Source organism: Tamandua tetradactyla, chromosome 26 (genome assembly GCF_023851605.1).
Source record: "Tamandua tetradactyla isolate mTamTet1 chromosome 26, mTamTet1.pri, whole genome shotgun sequence".
Classification (NCBI taxonomy): domain Eukaryota; kingdom Metazoa; phylum Chordata; class Mammalia; order Pilosa; family Myrmecophagidae; genus Tamandua; species Tamandua tetradactyla.
In genome coordinates, this window is record NC_135352.1 from 30,492,239 (window position 1) to 30,512,055 (window position 19,817).

General features: G+C 36.0%; 1 protein-coding gene across 9 annotated transcripts in view; it reads right to left on the reverse strand.

Moving 5' to 3' along the window:
* Positions 1-19,817, reverse strand: part of TENM3 (teneurin transmembrane protein 3) — a 1,405,686-nt gene that overhangs the window by 178,692 nt on the left and 1,207,177 nt on the right. For all 9 annotated transcript variants that reach the window (XM_077144566.1, XM_077144565.1, XM_077144570.1 and 6 more), the window contains one exon: positions 11,433-11,671. In XM_077144566.1, the coding sequence (XP_077000681.1) occupies positions 11,433-11,671 (239 nt within the window). The remainder of the gene's footprint in view (positions 1-11,432; positions 11,672-19,817) is intronic.

A 19,817-nucleotide genomic window follows, 5' to 3' on the forward strand; every position in this document is an offset into this window, starting at 1 on the left:
AATCGCAGCTTCCATCCCAGATATGGTGAATACGAGTGTTTATTTTAACAAGATCCCCCGGTGGTTCCCAAGCCCAGCGAAGTTTGAAAAGCACAAGTATAGACTTTCTTTCATCAACCTGCATGTTCTGGAATGCTACTAATGTAATCTTTAAAAACATAAAGGGGACTTCTTCATTCCTTTGCTTTAATTTCTTCCCTATTTTCAGTTCCTCAAAAACCTCATGGGAGGTAGAACAGCATAGTGGAGTCCTCGGCAGTTTTTGGTCCAGCGTCCATCATTTACTAGCTTTATGATAAGAGGCAAGGTACTTTGTCTCTCTAAGAGGCAGATTCCCTGTCTGTTAGCAGGAGAAAACAACTCAGGGTTGTTGTAGGAATTAAAGTAATTCATACACCACTCTAGCACAATGACAGCACCCCATAAGGACTCAATATGCATCCTGTAGATATTTCACGTCTCTTCTTTTCATGTCTGGGAAGACTTCTTCCCCAGCTGATCTCCTCACTAACTACTGAGGCATCAGGGGTTCAAAACCTGGTGGAAATCTCTTCTCCATCTTTCAAGCTCCAGTTCAAGCATCACATTAGCTAGAGAAGGTGTTTCCTTAATATCTTCAGCCAGCGATAACTATTTTCCTTGTTATTTTTTCTATTTTTTGCTAGTATAGATCACGCTGCTAACACAGCATGTACTGTTAAAGGTGTACTTGCATAAATGTCTTTATTACTTGATTATGAGTTTCTAGCATAAAGGAATAATGTGGACCTCTAAAATCAACTAGAGTGCCCAGGAAAATGCAGACCTAAAAATGGTTAATGAAAAGCTATGGAAGTATCAGAAGAAAATTCAAGTCCATTGTTAAAATAATACTTTTACAGCTAATCAGAACTTTACAGGCAAAATGTAAAAGCCAGAAATTATAAAGAAAAAACTGGTAACCTTGACTACTTAAAAATATATAGACAATAAAGAACGAGATGGTATAATCTAGGAATGCCTAAAGGCATTACAATGATAGGGACTAAATTTACAAAGTAAAAAATGTTTTTCCATAAGGAAGAACAAAGGAATGCCAATACTGCAGGGTATTGAAAATAGATGATAATTCATATTTTAAAACTTTAAGTTATGTGTGAGACTAAAGCAAAAAATGTTTATTTGGTACAAGATTTATATTTTGACTAATGCATTTCCTAACATAACTTATATGGACAGTTTAATCAAACACCATGAGTACATGCAACCTTGAATAGGGCATGAGATTTTGTACATTTGCCCAGAGGGATGCCCTGATAAATTCCAGAGTGATCTGAATAGTGAATAAAAAAGTCTTTGCAAAGTCCCCTTGGGGAAATGGTGAGAAAGGAGAAAAATTCAACTTCCCCATTTGGAGAACTTTTGATATTCTCGCAAACAGTGGGGACAACCAAATGAATAGGCGGAGCCCTCAATCTTGGGGTTTGTTCCTATGAAACTCATTCCTGCAAAGGATAGGAAAAAAAAAATTTCTAATGCATTGAAACAGGGGAACTCCAGAACAACTAATAAGCAAAAGCCTAGGACAAGACACAGACCAGACCTAGAAACACAGGAAAAATTCTGCATACTGCAGTCACCTGGGGCAGATCTTCCAGATAGGAGGGCTGAAGCCTGAGAAAATCTCTGTCTTGTATAAGCTGGTTACACAATGAAGATGCATACTTCTCCAGGAATAAATCACAAAGAATTAATATTTTAAAAGAGGATAAAAATCCAGAAAACACCAATGAAGAAGACAAGAGTGTGGACATACTGAATAAAGTCTTTAAAAACATGATTTTTAAACATGCTCAAGGACATGAGGGAAAACACAGAGAAAGTACTAAAGGATATCAAGAAAACAATGAATGGGCAAATAAGAGACTTAGTAAAGAGTTAGAAATTTTAAAAAAGATCCAAACAAAATTGCTGGGGTTGAAGACCACAATTACTGAAATGAACAAAGCCCAGGAGGGTTTCAAGAGCAAACTGGAGCTGGCAGGAGAAAGAATCAGTGAACTTTAGATAAGACATTTGAAAAGAGTGAGGCTGCAGAGCAGAAAGGAAAAAAAAAGATGTAATGTGAAACTAGCCTAAGACACCTCTGGGAGACCAGCAAAGCATACCAATATACACGTTATGGGAATCCCAGAGGAGAAAAGAGAGAAAAAGGGTCAGAAGGAATATTCAAAGAAATAAAGACTAGGAACTTCCCAAGCTTAGCAACAGACATGAATATGCACATCCAAGAAGCTCAGAGAACACCAAACAGGATAAATACGAAGAACTATATATCCCACCACATACTGGTTACACTACACAATGTGAAGGAGAAGGACAGGGTTCTGAAAGCTGCAAGAGAAAAGCAATGTGCTACATACAAAGAAATCCCAAATAGACGAATGCTGATTCCTCATCAGAAGCCAGGGACGCAAAAAGGCAGTGTGGGTTGAGATATTTAAAGAGCCGAAAGAAAACAAATGCCAGCCAACAACTTTATTTCTGATGAGACACTCTTTCAAAAATGAGGGCGAGATTAAGACATTCTCAGATAAATGAAAACCGAGGGAGTTCATCACCACTAGATCTGCCCTACCAGCAACGCAGAAGGGAGTGCTTCAGACTGAAAGGTAAGGACATTAGCCCAGTGGTTCACAGCAGCATAAAGACATAACGACCTGCATTAAGGCAACCATTTGGGTAATTATAAACACCAGTATTATTGTAGTACATTATTTGGTATGTAATATCACTTACTTCCTACAAGTACCATTATGCAAATATGTAAAGAATAATGATAAATCTATGGTTCTCATTAAACAATATTTAAAGATATAAGTGGTAATAAGTACAAAAAAAGAAGGTGAGGAATCAGGGAAGTATAGGAAAAGTGTATGTGAATGTTATTGAAGCTCAGTTGCTATCAAACCAAACATGACTCATATATTTAGGATGGTAAATCTTAACTTCATGATAACCACAAGGAAAAGAGATGAAAAGTATATACAGATTGAAAACAGAAGCACTCAATATGGTATTATGCAAAAAAGCAAAAAAATTATAAAAGTAGGTACTAACAGAAGTGAGGGACAAAAAAGTTAATAAGATGTACAAAGGCTAAATAGCAAACTGTGAGAAGAAAGTCCAGTATTACCAGTAAAGATTCTAAATGTAAATAGATTAAATTCTCTAGTTAAAAGGCAGATATTGGCAGAATCGATAAAAAGCATTATCTCACTACATGCTGTCTGCAAGTGACGCAACTTAAATTCAAAGATACAAGTAGGTTGAGGATGAAAGGATAGGAGAAAATATATTATGCAAGTTATAACAAAGAGGCAGTTGGAGTGGCCACATTAATACAGGGCAGAATAGACCATAAGAGAAAAAAACCAGTTATGAGGGACAAAGAAGGTCATTATATACTAAAAAAGGGAAAAACTGAACAGGAAGATGTAACAATTATAAACATATATGCACCCAACTGCACAGCCCTAAAATATATGAAGTAAAACATATGAAGGGAAAAATTGACAGTTCTACATTACTAGGAGGAGACTTTTACACACCACTATCAATAATGAGTGGAACATCTAGACAGGAGACAAATCAAGATACAGGACGTGAATGATACACTAAACCAACTAGACCTCAGAGACACTTATGGAACACTGCAGCCTACAAAAACAGAACTTATGTTTTTTTCTAATGCACTTAGATCATTTTTCTGGATGGACCATTGGTTGTGTAACAAATCTCTATAAATTAAAAAAATATTGAAATCTTACAGTGTATATCTGACTACAAGGAATGAAGCTACAAATAAAAAAAACAGAAATGGAAAATTCACAAATGTGTGGGAATTAAACAACATTCTCTTAGACAACCAATGAATTAAAGAAGAAATCAGAAGCAAAATTAGGAAATATCTTGAGATGAAGAAAATGAAAATACAATATTTCCAAACATATTCAGCGAAGTCAGTGCTGAGAAGAAAATTTATAGCTCTAATCTATTCTATGATAAAAGAAAAAAGACTTTGAGGTTAGAGACCTAACCTCAAAACTGGATGAATCAGAAAAAGAAGAGCGCATTATACCCAAAGAAAGCAGAAGGAAGTAACAAAGATTAGAGCCAAGTTAAATGAAATGGAAAACAAAAAAACAATAGAAAGAATAAAGAAAATCAAAAGTTGATCATTTGAAAAGGTCAATAAAATGGACAAAACCTTTAGCTATACTCACAAGAAAAAAGACAGAGGCTCTAAATAACAAAAATCAGAAACAAAAAGGGGGACAGTACTACACACCCTGCTGAAATGCAAAGGACTGTAAGAGGATTCTATCAACATCTGTTTGCAAATAAATTAGATAATCTAGATGAAATGGACAAAATGAAGAGGAGGGAACACTCCCCAATCCATTCCACAAGGCCAACATCACCCTCATACCAAAGTCAGATAAAGATACCACAAGAAAGAAAGCTACAGAATATCTCTTATGAAATTAGATGCAAAAATCCTCAACAAAATTCTAGCAAACTGAATCCAACAGCATATTAAAAGAATTATACACCATGATCAAGTGGGATTTATCCACATTGACTTTCCAGATAAGAAAATCAATCAATGTTTATACCATATTAACAAATCCAACAGGAAAAACCACATTATCATCTCAATGATGCAGAAAAGGCCTTTGACAAAATACAGCAGTTCTTTGTTGTAAAAATATGTAGAACACTAGGAATAGAAGGAAACTTTCTCAACATGATAATGGGTGTATATGAAAAGCCCACAGACAATGGTGAAGGACCCAAAGCTTTCCCCCTAAGGTAAGGAACAAGACAATGTTGTTACAATGTGTTGTTACAATGTTGTTGGACAATGTGTCCTACGGATGTCCACTGTCACCATTGTGAGTCAACATTGTACTAGAAATTCTTGCCAGAGAAATTAGGCATGAAAAATAAATAAAAAGGCATCCAAATTGGAAAGGAAGAAATAAAACTTTCCATATTTACAGATGATAAGCTTCCATATACAGAAAATCCTGAAAAATCATTAACAAAGCCTCTGGAGCTAATAAATGAATTCAGGAAAGTGGCAGGGTACAAGATCACCACCAACTGGTTAGCAGTGTTTCTATACACAAGCAATGAACAATCAGAAGAAGATATCAAGAAAATAAATTTCATTTACAATAGCAACTACAAGAATCAAATATCCAGGAATATAATTAACCAAGGATGTATACACAAAACTACAAAACATTGCTAAAAGAAATCAAAGAAGATTTATGGATTGGAAGAGTAAATACCATTAAGGTGTCAATACTACCCAAAGCAATTCACAGATTCAATGCAACCTCAATAAAAATTCCAACAACCTCCTTTGCAGATATGGAAAAGCCAACCATCAAATTTATATGGAAGTGTATGTAATATCAATCAAAATTCTAAAAACCTTCTTTGCAAAAATGGAAAAGCCAATCATCAAATTTATATGGACATGTAAGGGGACCCAAATAGCTAAAGTCATCTCGAAAAAGGAGAATGAAGTTGGAGGACTCAGACTTCCTGACTTTGAAAGTCATTGTGAAGTTACAGTAGTCAAAAAGCATGGTACTGGTACAAAGACAGACATATACACCAAAAGGATTGAACTGATAGCTCAGAAAACAACCCTCACATTTTAGCAAACTGATGTTTTACAAGGGGGCAAAGACTACTCATTTAGGAAATAACAGACTCTTCAAAAAATGGTTCTGGGAAAATTGGGTATCCATTTGTAAAAAAAAGAAAAAAAAAAAGGAGGATGCCTACCTCACAGCACATAAAAAAACTGATCAAATACCTCAATGTAAGAGCCAGAACTATCAAACTCCTAGAAGAATCTGCAGGGAAGGATCTTCAGGACCTTGCGTTAAGAAATGATTTCTTAGATTTTATACTGAAAGCACAAGCAACAAAAGAAAAGCGAAATTGGACCTCATCGAAATTAAAAACTTCTGTGCCTCAAAAGACTTTATTATGAAAGTAAAATGACAACATACACAATGGGAGAAAATATTTGGAATCCATATATATGATAAATATTTAATATTCAGAATATATAAATCAAGAAATCCTTTAACTTAACAACAAAAGGCAAACAACCCAATTACACTCAACAATGGGCAAAAGACTTGAACAGATATATGTGAAATGCAAATCAAATCTACAATGAGACATCATCTTACAGTCATTAGAATGGCTGCTGTTTAAAAAAAACAAAAGTAGTAGCAAGTGTTGGAGAGGATGTAGAGAAGTAGGAACACTCGTTTGTTGCAGGAGGCAATGTAAAACGGCGCAGCTATTCTTGAAGATAGTTTGGCAGTTTCTTAAAAAAGCTAAGTATAGAACTACCATATGACCCGGCAATCCCACCGCTAGGTATAAACTCACAAGAATTTAAAGTAGGGACTCAAATAGAAGGTTACACCCTGAAGTTCATAATAGCAGTTTTCATGATTGCCAAAAGATGGAAGCAACCCAAGTGTTCATCAAACAATGAATGGATAAATAAAATGTGATATATACATACAATGGAATATTATTCAGACATAAAAGGTCCTGAAACGTGGTAACATGAATGAACCCTGAAGACATCATTTTATGTTTGAAATAAGCAAGACATAAAAGGACAAATACTGGATGATCCCACTAAATTGAAAGAATTAGAATAAGCAAACTCATAAAATCAGAATCTGGACTATAGATTACTAGGTGACAGTGTGACAGGGAATGGGAAGTTAAGGTTTAAAACGTACAGGGCTCCTATTTGGAATGATAGAAATGTTTTGGTAATGGATGGTGGTGATGGTAGCGCCAAATTGTGAATGTAATTAACTGCACTGAAATATATATCTGAATATGATTAAAAGGGAAATGTTAGATTGTATATCTGGTAACAAAATTAGAAAAAAATCCATGTAACTACAGTACACGAACACTGTACTCTAAGTTAAACCATGGACTTTAATTCACAGTACAATCATAAAAAAATACTGTCATCAACCTAACAAATGTTTCACACCAGTCCAAGGTGTTAGTTATATAGTGGTGTACAGGAATTCTGTATGTTTTTTTTCTTTTGGGTGCATGGTCTGGGAATAAAACCTGGGTCTCCTGCATGGAAGGTGAACATTCTACCACTGAACCACCCGTGCACCCAGGAATTCTGCATTTTATGCATGATTGTTCTGTAAACTTACAACCTAATAAAGAAAAAACATACTAAAAAGAAATAAGTTAAAAGTTATACAGAATTGGAATATATAATTAATATTTCTGCAAATAAGTAATAATTATATGAGATTTAGGAAGGTCTTCCTTAAATGCTACAAACTTATCAATAAAAAAAAAATGAGTTTAAAAAAGAAGAAAAGCCCCAATAGAAAAATAGGCAAAAAGTAGTGCATTCACACGTATGAAAAGAAATACAAATGGCCAACTAATATGAAAAGATATCTCACACTATTAGTAATAAAGCAACTATGAAACCTTTTAACTTAAGAGTTGGTTAAAATTATTGACATTTAGCAATGGTGGTTGTATAAATTGATACAATCTTTTTTGAGGATAATTTGCCCATGGTTTAAAAATTTACAGCATGCCTCCTCTTTGGCACAGCAGATTTCTTTCAAAGAATGTATTCTGAACAATAATTTGATCAAATGAACACATATACCCACACCCTCATGTACTTACATTGATACAAAAATAGTCAGTGCATGTTTGGAAACCAATTAATTAAAAATAGCACAAAGATGACACATAATAAGTGCTGAGTGATAAAATCTTAGTACAAAATCATTAAAAATAAGGGACCTTTAAGTCTACATGCATGGCAAAATATGTGGAAGGGAATGCTGAACAGTTAACAGTGACTTCCTATGCACTGTGGGATAACTATTAATTTTCACTTTTGTTTTTTACCTGCCCCAAATCTCTGGAGTTTGTGTCAAAAAGAAAACCCCCATATGGTCATGGCATAAAAGATGAAAAGCATCTCTGATCTGTATAATTAGTTGGATGCTTTTTGCCTTTCATTGCCTGAGGAAGACAGGAAAGATCTCTTTAGCATTCCACACTGCTTCGTGACCTGCTAGGGTTGTAGGGCTGTTCTTAGGGCAGGGTGCAAGAGTTCTCCTGCAGCTTTCTTAGAGTGTGGAAAGAACTGCCTGCTTTGCAGTCTCTCCATGGGCTCTGTCACCCTGGGCAAGCCACTTACCCTTGCAGAGCCTCAGGTTCCTGGTTTGTAAAAGGAGGATAATATCACCTACCCATCAAACATGAAATCTTTCTGTGATTCCTCAAAACACCTCATCCATATAATTATTAGCATGAGTGTCTAGTCACAACGAACAACCTGAGAGGTTTTTGCATTTAATATATTGCTCAATGAGTATAGCTTAAGTACTTCAGAATTATTTGTTTTCTTCTCTTTTTTTCGGTCTCCAGGAAGCATCAATTATAGAAAGAGCAATCAGGGAAACCTGTGTTGGAATCTTGACGTCTTCATTTCCTAGCAATTTCACTTTTCAGGCCTTTATTTATTCTCTGACATTTTGATAGGAATAGGAAAAACCAAAGACAAGGCCTGCTCCCTCCCTCGCTGCCTTCTCTCTTTCCCTTCCTCCCTCCTTGTCTGCTTCCCTCCCTCCCTCCTAGAGGGTGTTCACCTGGACTATCCTGAGAGATAACTTTACTTTAGAGAAGACATGTTAATCCTGCGATTCTCATCATTTCTCATTACCTTATTGGAAGGTGAGAAAGAAAACCTAGGATAGAAATAATTCCCAAAGCTTTTAAAACTTATCTCTTAAGGGTCTGACTTTATAATCGACAGTCAATAAGAGAGAAGGAGACCCGTAAAGAAGTAGAAGAAAAAAGTCTAAGGATGGTTGCCCTTTTTTTAAATGAGGTGAGGTCAATCTGACGATGACATTGGTCTCCCCATTGATTCTGGGGTTTATCAGGCTGATCTGACTGGACAGGCAAGTGCCCCCTTCTCCTCTCTGCTTTACATGCACACTCAATAGAAAAGGGTGACCTTCCCTATGAGAAGCGCACTGTTCTTTTTTTCAAGGGTATAAACACAGCATCTTCAATCAAAAAGATCTTGTTATGCTAACTAATGAGGAACTGAAATTCTTAACCTAATTAAGAAAAAATCATTGTGTTAGCGCATTTGTCATTTAAGCAAATGAAAATTCTAAGCATATTTGTGCCTAATCAAAGCAGTAAAAGAATGAGACAACTCTCTTGTGATATATGCAACACTGGGATTGTACCTCTTGTACAGGTAGATCATAATAAATGTTCAATACATGTCTGTGAATTTATAAGAGTACATGAGGATATTAACTTAATCTATATGCTTCTATGTGGAACAAAATAAAAGCAAAGGGAGAAGTGTATGATAGTGGTATTTTACTAGCTGAAATAGAGTAGGGTGCTAGTTACTAACCAGTTAAAAAAAGGCATTTTGAAAAAAGGGAAGTTTTAAGTTTTTTGTTTAGAAGTGTTATACTGAAATAGATGCACTTATGGATCTCTGCAAAGAATAAAAGCCTCTCTAGGAATTGTGGTCTAATCTCATATTAAAATACTATTCTTCCTGTTAATCACACCATATTAATAAAGTTAAATAGCATCAGAGCTGTTATTCAAAATATGTAACAATTGGCAGGGTACAGGTACTTAGCAATCAGATGGAGTCATTAATACAGACACTGAATTCCAGAGCTGCATGGTATTTATCTATCGGCTTGTATGCACTATAGCAAAAAAAATCCCCTATAAACATTTACTTTTAATTTATTATGGCACATTTATGAGCAGTGCATTTTAGAACCATTTAAAATTCTTTAGCAACACACTCCTGAAAGTTACAAATAATTTCTGTAGCTAATAAAAGAGATTCCCTTAAAGGCTAGGGTATTTCGTAATTGAATACTAGAAATCTGTCTCTGAATATTGATTTTTATTGTTGTAATATTCCTCATTTACCTTGAGTATTAGGAAATAGCATGATATTGTTTTATTAGTATGTGATCTTGGCCAAGTGAAACCCTTTTAGTATGATTTTTACAAGGAGGAGGTCAAACTAGATTAAAACTAGATTAAAAATGACAAATAAGTTTCATCTTGCTTTCATCTATGATTGATAGGTAGTGGCTGTATGAAGCACTCTGATAAAGACAATGTGGCTGGATCCAGGTTCAGTAGAAAAAAGTGCTCTGATGCATCAGTAATGTCTGCCACGGTCAAAGAACTGGAAATCCCAGAATATAATATGCCACGTAATTGTCATCCTTGCCCCAATTATCATTCAAGTTTATTCATGTTCTAAAATTCTATTATTTTGTTAAACATTGTGACTCAAAAATGGTAATTTCACTTTCCAAAGCACACAATGTATAACATTAAGGAAGGAATACTGTAGGTAATGATAGAAACTGCTTCACTGAGAAAGCATCAGACTACTATGTAGGGTTCTGAAATACTCAGTGACAGAATTTCAAGGGGTATCATAAATCACTTTGTAAACTTGAGGATGCATCGCTGGCTGTTGTTTTTAGTGGATGTCATACTTTGTGACTTATCTCGGTGGACACCATTAGCATTTCAGTGTGTTGGCCTTGAACCAAAAGATGGTTCATTTCTGACAATTTAAAAAGCATTTTCCAATATATAATGCTCATATATGTTATGAAATAGTTAAATAAAGGGAATATTTGCAACTTTTATTGCTACCTTCCATTATTTGGATTACTTACTAAATGAAAAATATAATCAGTACTACATCTGAAAAGATGAAAATTCTGCATATAGGAATAAGGATATAATCCATTCATTGTTTTATGCATGAACAGTTCTCTGGAGAGTGTTCCTGAGTACAAGATGATGGTCCTAAGTGATGAGTTTTGCACTTAGCTAGCTGAGCTGGCTAAAGGCATGTAATATCACAACTAGCAGAGGGCTCACTATTGACTACACTTTGAAGGAAATCCCTGCAGACTGTTCACGCCTGCAAGAGCATGAATTATTTTCTGCACATGAAACGTCATACAGAGATTCATGCTTCACAAGGGATAAGTGAGACAAACACACACTATAGTGTGTGTTCAAGAGGATACCTCATTCTTTATGAAAATGAACTACCAACAAAACCAGCTGTCCACTTAACTAAATCTGTTGAAAATTAATTAAAATACTCCATAATTTATATAATGACTGACCCCTCCTCCACAAAATACAACCTCACGATCCACTTCTTGACCAAGTAAATAAATCTAAAAAACCAACAAAACAATGCTAGAACATCCTGATTTACAGACATAATAATTCTTATAACTTGTTCTTACCTATAAAATACGATAGGAGTATTCCCAGGAGCACCGAGACCCCTACAGCACAGAGAGCAGTACATTTCCAGCTACAGTACTTTGAAGACTTCTTGAATTTAAAAGCACTTCTTGACAGAGTGTTTCTAGGTAGTGGCCGAGTAGGCGGCGAATAAACAGAGCCAGATGCCATTGTGTATCCTGGGGTTGCAGTACTGAACAGTGGCGTTGTCCCTGTTCCTGTTTTGAATAGGAAATGCCTGTGGGAAAGGAGAATAGCATTAAAAAATATAAATATATTAAAATGCAAGTGACAGACCGCTAAGTGTTAGTCTCCTCTTTGTCTCTCTCTTTCTCTCTTTAATTTTAAAATTTAAAAATTAAGGTGATATTTTTTAAAAGCCCAACTCATAAATACGACTAATGGCACTCATTTTAATGTATATAGCAGAATCTATGCATGTAAAGTATGACCGTGACTTCAAGAGACATCTTGAGAGGTGAAAAAGTTGTTCCAATGGTAGCATTTCCTGCACAAAAACATTTTGGAACTTTCCTTTATGACTTGCCTTAAGAGCATCTTTACAATTCACATAAGAAAACCAGCCTTGTTACTTACGTGTACCACACAAGGCTACCAACTCAAGAGAACATGAGCATGCAGGATTACTGTGATGCTCTGCAGTAATCCTTTTTCTAGATGTCCATGGAAACACTCTAACCCTAGCTTGCTCCCCCACTAATGAGCACTTTCAGGCTTCTCCTCAAAGGATGCCAAATAATTTTATTTTTAGTTTATGTCAAATATACTCAGGAAGCTAACACTGCTGGGGTGGGGGCTGGGGTGCGAGGAGTCATAAAATACTTTCTAAAACCAAATCTAAATAAACAAAGGGGTCAATGAAGTAGATTTTAGATCAAATGTAGAAAGACTTCCTTACAAGGTATAAAATAGTGGCACAAACTGCCTCTAAAAGTTACATGCTCTTTTACCTTGAATATGTTTAAGGAGAAACTGAATCCCCAACATGACAAGAGAGCTACAGAAGGAATTCTTTATTGGAATAATTTTAAGATTCCTTTTAACAACAAACTTCCCTAAATTTAAACAAACACTGTGTTTTATATTTTTCATGGTTTACATTTAATATCATATTGATAACTTATAAGTATATTCAGTTTGTGTCCTAACATTTACTATTATGTTCCTTTCTAACATGTTTCATGAAGTTAATAGATTGGGCTTTCTCTTCCATATTCAGGAGATTAAGTCATCCTTGAATATTCTAATGAGGCACAGTACGGTTTATATACCATTTTAGATGGTATACAGCTGAATATTTACAATCTTAAAACATATATACTTAATTTAATGTGTACAAGAAAAATATTTAATATCAAACAAATGAAGGGGTCAAAGGCACAAAACCTGGAAATTAGATTGCCTTGGTTCATATTCTGCTTTCCTGCTAACTAAGTATATGAGTTCTTGGACAAGTTTCTTAACCTCTCTCCTAGTTTTGGTTTTATAATCTATAAAATGAGATAAACCTGACTTTATGAGGTTTAACTGAATTGAGAACGTACTTAAAAGTTCTTGGAATATAGCAAGTACTACATAAATATTTGATTAAAAAATTCAAATTATGATTTCATATATTATTGCTTAGGAAAGACTAAAATATATATTTAGGTTGCAAAGAGTCAATTTACAGAAAAGTATTAAGCAAATGATGGTGGAGCTAGTATATAGATACGGCAAGTTAGGACAGTTTGTATAATACAGGTATCATAGAAAGAGTTCTAGATTAGAAATCCAAGGATCTGTGTTTAAATTCCTGGTCTTATTTCCTAGAAAACACTAGGAAACCTCAATGTTTTCATCTGTAAAATGGAGCTAATGATTATCCTGCAGTATTGTAAATCAATCAATGTATCTGGAAATGCTTTGCCAAGCATAAAATGTAAGCATGCAAAGTGTAAGTTACTACTTCTATAAATCATACTTGTAACTATTGTGAATCCATTTTTCCTGACTGAAATGATAGAATATAAAGTGCTTATGTGAAGTAAGTGCTCAATAAGCATTAGTTATTATTCTTCCCAAATTTACTTATAAGAATCTATATTAAAAAAAAGCAAAAAAACTATAATTTGAAGACAGTAAATTCCTATCTAAAATGTAACACTGTGGAAATCAGTGTGTTCAAAACACATTCCCTAGTTTACAAAATTTGCTACTGGGTAGTCCACATGCTGGCATGTGTTCTGGATGAGAAGATGGGACTGTACTGTGCCAGAGAAGAATCTGATCATCTATATCAGGTGTCAGCAAACTTTTTAGGTAAAGAACCGGAAAATAAGCATATTAGGCTTTGTCTGCCAGGCCATTTCAATTCTGCTGTTACTCAAGAAAACAGCCATAGACCATACATAAAGTGACTGAGTGTGGCTGTCTTCCAACAAAACTTTATTTATGGACACTGACATTTCAATTCATGTATTTTTCAAGTGTCATGTAATACTCCTCTTCTTTTTATCTTTTTTTTCAATAATTTAAAAGATGTGAAAACCATTTTCTGCTCAAGAGCAGTGCAAAAATACGTGGCAGGGCTGGATTTCGCCTGCAGGGTGTACAATGCCGCCTCACCTAGGTTCTCGCTTCTTTTAGGATTGCATGTGAAGAACGAATCAAGGGGCTCAGCGGCCTATTTTAACAGACTCTTCTCTCAATGCCACGGAACAGATTGAGAAAAGCAGCCCCAAAGATAAATATGCATGCACACTTTTAGAGAACGTTTCACGTAGCTGGACAGAGATCTTACCATTATCTTCTTGGGAATTCAACCCTCAGACACTCTGGCATACACCAGAGTATGCATTTTACAGAGCCAAACAATAACTGCTGCCAACAGAGGGATAGGATTTACAGAATCTATGGTTGTGGGACAACCTATTATTTACCATATAAGTGTGAGCTTTAGCATCAATTCAATTGTGGATGACCCCTCCTAGAATCATTACTGACTTCAGCTAGCCATTTATCTATTCTGTTGGCTTCTCCAACAATCATGACAACTGCCATTTCTTGAGTACTTATTAAGTGCCACTTATTGCCATTTTATTAAGGATTTACTGTAAGGCAGTGAAGGAAAAAATGGCTATCTGCCTTCTCATCCTTCATTCTCCCCTCTCAAATGTTAGTATTCTAGAGAGATATTTCCTGAATACCCATTCCAAAGTTCTGTTCCTTTACTCTCCATCATATCACGAGGCTGATTTTCTTCAGAGTATTTATTACAATCAGTTATTATCTTTTCTATTTGTTTACTTAAATACTGTTTAATGCGGCTTTGTTATTTTTCCTGCTGAAAGGTTTTTTCTCTTTTTTTGTTTTTGCTCTGCCTCACCCCTCTCAATCCCAGCGGTCATTTTATTTCATTGCCTCCGGGAGAGATGAGACAAGATGAGAAGTAGAAAGAGCCCGAGTCTCTTGCTGGTTTTCTAAAGCCTATGCTACTGGGTGAAATGGAGTGGACTGGGGTACAACCAAAATGTTTGGGAGAAATATGGTATGAGAAAAAGAGGAGTTTCCCCCTAGACTAGAAGAATACTTTTAGTCTGGGAGCAGGAAGAGAAACAGAGGGGAGTTGATGACAGTAGAGGATTAAACAGGGCCCACCAAAAGCAGCCTACCCTCTGCTTTGTAGGCAGCAACCCAGGGAGGTGGCAAGACTCCAGATGAAGCAGAGAGCACTACCCCACAAAGATATGCAAGCAAAAACAAGGAATGTTTGAGCAGCACCCAGGAAGTAGGTCTGCGGCCAAGGGCTTGCTTCTCCGGTGCCATGAAAAACCTCTGGGGGAAAGAATAAATGGAGAGGATGAAGGATATACCTCTAACAGTTGAAAGATAGGAATTTTAAAGATAAGGATTCCCTTTACACTAGAAAAACAGCTCATTTGACTAAGGGCTAGGGAGAGAAAAACACAGGCAAATGGATAAGGGCAAAAGATTCACTGCGTTCGAGACAGAGGTTTCTGTTTTCCCGAGTCCCAGAGAGGTGGAGAGATTGCAGAGAGGACTGGGGCACCAGAAAGCAGAAGAAACTGGCACCCTAACTCTCGGACAGAGACCTGAGGGGGTAACAGGATTACAAAGAAAAAACTGATGCATGGCGTTCTAGGTGATGCCATTAGAGAGAGCCTCACTGATTCTTATGCCTCATCCAGCATGATTTCTAAGAAGCAGAATTACTTTATGGCTTCAATAATAGAAATGGAATAGTATGCCACTGGACCTCAAGGGGTCTCACATATAGGAATGAGGGGTGTCTCAGCAATAACATGCGGACTCATGGAAGAAGAGGCAGCACGAAAACTCCATGTTTTGGCGGAGAAGACTGGAGCATCACATGCTCCCTGCCGTACTCAGAATATCATTCAATGGGCAGGGAGAGATAAGAGAGGAAGGGACCCAAATTCCCTGAAATAAAGTTTCCAGAAATGAGAGCTTAAAATCAAACATAAACAATAATATAACAGAATAAATTTGTATGTGTAGAGTACTAGGGTCATGGTCTGTATATATCTATTATTTGTCTTTTCCCATCATTATGCAAACTCTATTAAGTCTCATTCAGGTCTGTATTTGCAGGACTTGGAAACTTCCTGGGCCATAGTGGGTGCCAATAAATATTTTGTAAAAATAAGTATTTTTACAAATAAGTATTTGTAAAATGAATAAAATGGTGCCATTTTTGCCCATGAGGAAAGTGAGGTCAGAGAAATTACATACTTATGTCAAGGATCCACAACTAATAATTAGAATAATTTGAACCTGAGCCTACTGGAATCTAACTAAAGCTTACGCACTTAGCCTCAACACTAAAGCATGTCACTATCTAGCCTGCACAATGAGCTAGATAGATGGTGTCTCATATTAGGCATCCGTTTTCAATTTCTAAAATTTGATATATAAATGCTTAATGTCCATTTGCTCTGGAAACTCTTTTTTAGTCACCCTGGCATGGAACTCTTTCAAGAGCTGTTAAATAGAATCCCCCTGCTCCCATGTGCTCTGTGTTAAAAAGAACTGCTCTTTCAAGAACTCGGCTCAAACTGCTACAAAATTATCAGTTTTCGTAGGGGAAAATACAAATTTGAGATATTGCTGAAAACAAAGACGCAATATTCTTAAAATATACTATTAGCAGAACTGAAAACCTTTTTTTTTTTTAAACTTTAAAAGGGTTTCTAATTTAAACTTTTTTTTTTTTTTTTAAACTTTAAAAGGGTTTCTAATTTGCTGCAAGAGGACATAGACATTAATTACACATTTTTGGCCACTGTCTTTTTTTCTCAATCTCAGAAGCACAGTATTTTCCCTTCCTCCATCCAAATGATTACTCATATCAAGAGAGCACCAGATCAGGACCTTGCAAATATAGGTGCATAATAAATGCATGAGCATTATAAAACATCGAAAGAGGAAATCTCCAGTGCATTATATTCTAAAATTACTGGTCTTTGATATTTTCAGATGGCTTTCTAGTATGAAAGTATAGAAAGAATTAGTAGAGTGTTTAAAGTGATTATTTGGAAATTGTTTACAAACAAATGGAGTCATTCACGTAGGACAGATTCCTTTCAGTGAAATTAGGTCTCAAAAGAGAAATATTAAAATGTACATATAAAAACCTCTTAAATATTAACTAGAATAGTAGGAAAGGTCTATGCCAACATATTTTCTATAGAAAAGAACATCTGGTTTCAGATTTGGTAGTACACCATGTTAGTTTCAGGTTCAGACAGGAGCCATCTTTCCAAAGGCAACAATATTTTCAAAGCAACACGTAAAATATAAATCACTAACAAGCGTATGCTGCCATTAATGTTTATCTTTAAATCCGGGCTTCTTCTGAACTGTGTCAAGGTTCAACACAATTCTTACTATATATTTAGAACTCCATGCATATTTAAAGAATGAACAGATAAATGAATATTCAAATTCAGCTAAATGAAAACTATGCAATGACTTCCCATACAAGAAAACTGTTTTACCACCTAATTCTAAGAAACTTATCTCTGTAATTCATTACAGTCTTTCCCTAACCTGTGACTCTTTGCCAGGTCATAAAGCTTTGGGAACATTCTTGTCAAGTATAAAAAATTCTGAAAAATTACTACCAAAAACATATATGGGGGGGTGGTGCGGTGCTGGCTCAGCAAGCAGGGCTCTCGCCCGCCGTGCCGGAGACGCGGGTTCGTTTCCTGGCAAAAAACAAAATAAAATAAAATAAAATACATACATACACACACACACACACATATATATATGGGTTTGACCTGGCACCCACATGAGGTTTATAGGAATAAAGGCAGAAATTTTCTTTACTTCTTAGACTATATTTGGGAATGAAAAAAGTAAACCCAGTGACAACATTCCCCGGCGCATTCAGCAATGAAGGGCGGCAGCGGCAGCGGCAGCAGCTCCTTTTTAATTCGGAGCACCGGGGAGCAGGCGGACTCGGCTCTGGGGTTTCCAAGGACGCCCTGCCACGCCGGCCTCCAGCTCCTCGGCTGAGCGCCACCGTTTTCGCTCTGCTGGGGAACCAGAGAGGTGCATTCGAAAACACGCTACCGGAGCCGGGGATGAGGAAAATCAATTTCAAAGCCCCAAAGACTGCTGGTGCAGAGGGTCACTGAACACTAACAGTTGCTTTGTGGCTTTGGAATCTTGAGGGGGATTCCATTTAACAACAACCAGGAGAAGACAGGGATTGCAGAGCGCCACTGCATCATTAACGTGTAATGCTATGCAGCAGCTGAACCACAGGCGGGAGGGATTACTCTGTACTCAACACAATTAACAGCGGCTCCTTCTTCTTTTTAAGTTAAGAGGACTGTTTTGGGTTGCCCCCCCCCCCCCTTTTTTTTGATGTGCCTTCAGACTGACCACTTCATCTCAGCTTTTACCGTCCGTTCTGGTTTATATTGCTAAGTGTTTCTATAATGTATCCTCCTGGAGGCCATGCCACAAATTTAAAATTAGTAGGGACAAAGACTGAATCCCCTCATCTTTCTCGCTTTCCCCATTCCTACCCTCTTGGTCACAGTTACTGGGCTCTACCCTTAAGGCCTCTCAAGGATGGACTGGGTATAATTTTCAATCACCTCTCTTCCCTGCCTCCTGCCCTATATTCAATTTGTCAGAGAATCCTGCATTCTTTTCTTCACAGGATTTTTGCCCCTTTTTACCCCCTCCTCCCTCCATCCGTTCTTTTACTGGCAGGGTGGAGAAGTTCTTCTGAGTTCTCAGACCTGAATCTCTTCTTTTAAATCTATTTGATGGTGGCAGAGAAAAGGCACAAGTAACATTTTCCTTTCAGATTTCCTTTGTCCTCAAAGGAAATGTCACGTTTTAAATTTGGACCTGTATAGTATTCTAAGTTACTTCTACATTTCCAGTCATAATTTCTACTCTTATCTCAAACCACTTAAAATTGCTTTTTATAATTTGTTCAGCTTTTTAAGCCCGATCTCTTAGCAGATATGTTTTGTTCCTTAGTCTTCATTTTTGATTGATTTTGTCTTTGAAAGTAATTACCACAAAACTTATCATAAGAATTTTACAGGCAAGATAATATTTCTTACAGTAAATTTAAATGTGCATTTCTATATTACATCACATATAATATCCACATATCAATGGATCTTTAAAAAGATCCTAACATCAAGCACAAAATTAAGTAAGTTACAGTATATAATTCAATTGTAAGCTTACAAGAATCACTAGGAAGAAAAAAAAACGGGTTACTCTAGTATTTTGTTCAGGGGATTAAGTATACTATACTATTCCTCTAATATCAAGAACATGGTTAATAAATTGGAAATTATAAGCACCAAAATGAAAACAATTCTTGGAAAATGTTTTATAGTTGTATTCAAAGCGGTTTGAGTTACATGTCAATGGAAGATTAGGACAAAAAATAAAAGTCAAAAAGTAACTGCAACTAATGAATGAAATTGTAATTAGATTACCTTCAGAATTGGGCATCTTCATAGGAAACACTTTGTTTTCTTCCATGTTTTATACAGAGTTGAAAACCTTTTTTTTAGAGGTTAGCAAACAAAGCATTGATTAGAATAATAAGAATGTACTACTTTTTAGTCTCTGTCCCTAAGGCACATTTGAAAACTTTATTAATGACATACAGACACCAGGAAAAACATTTCCATTGCACGTACCCATCGATTACATCATATGGGGAGAAAAGCGGTAAGGCATAGGAAATGTTGATGTTTTCTCTTCTTAAATTCTTTGTAGGACAAAGTAATTGACATTCAACTAAATGTGAAATGTTTACATAAAATGTTTCAAAATCCTGTTTTCTACTGATGTCT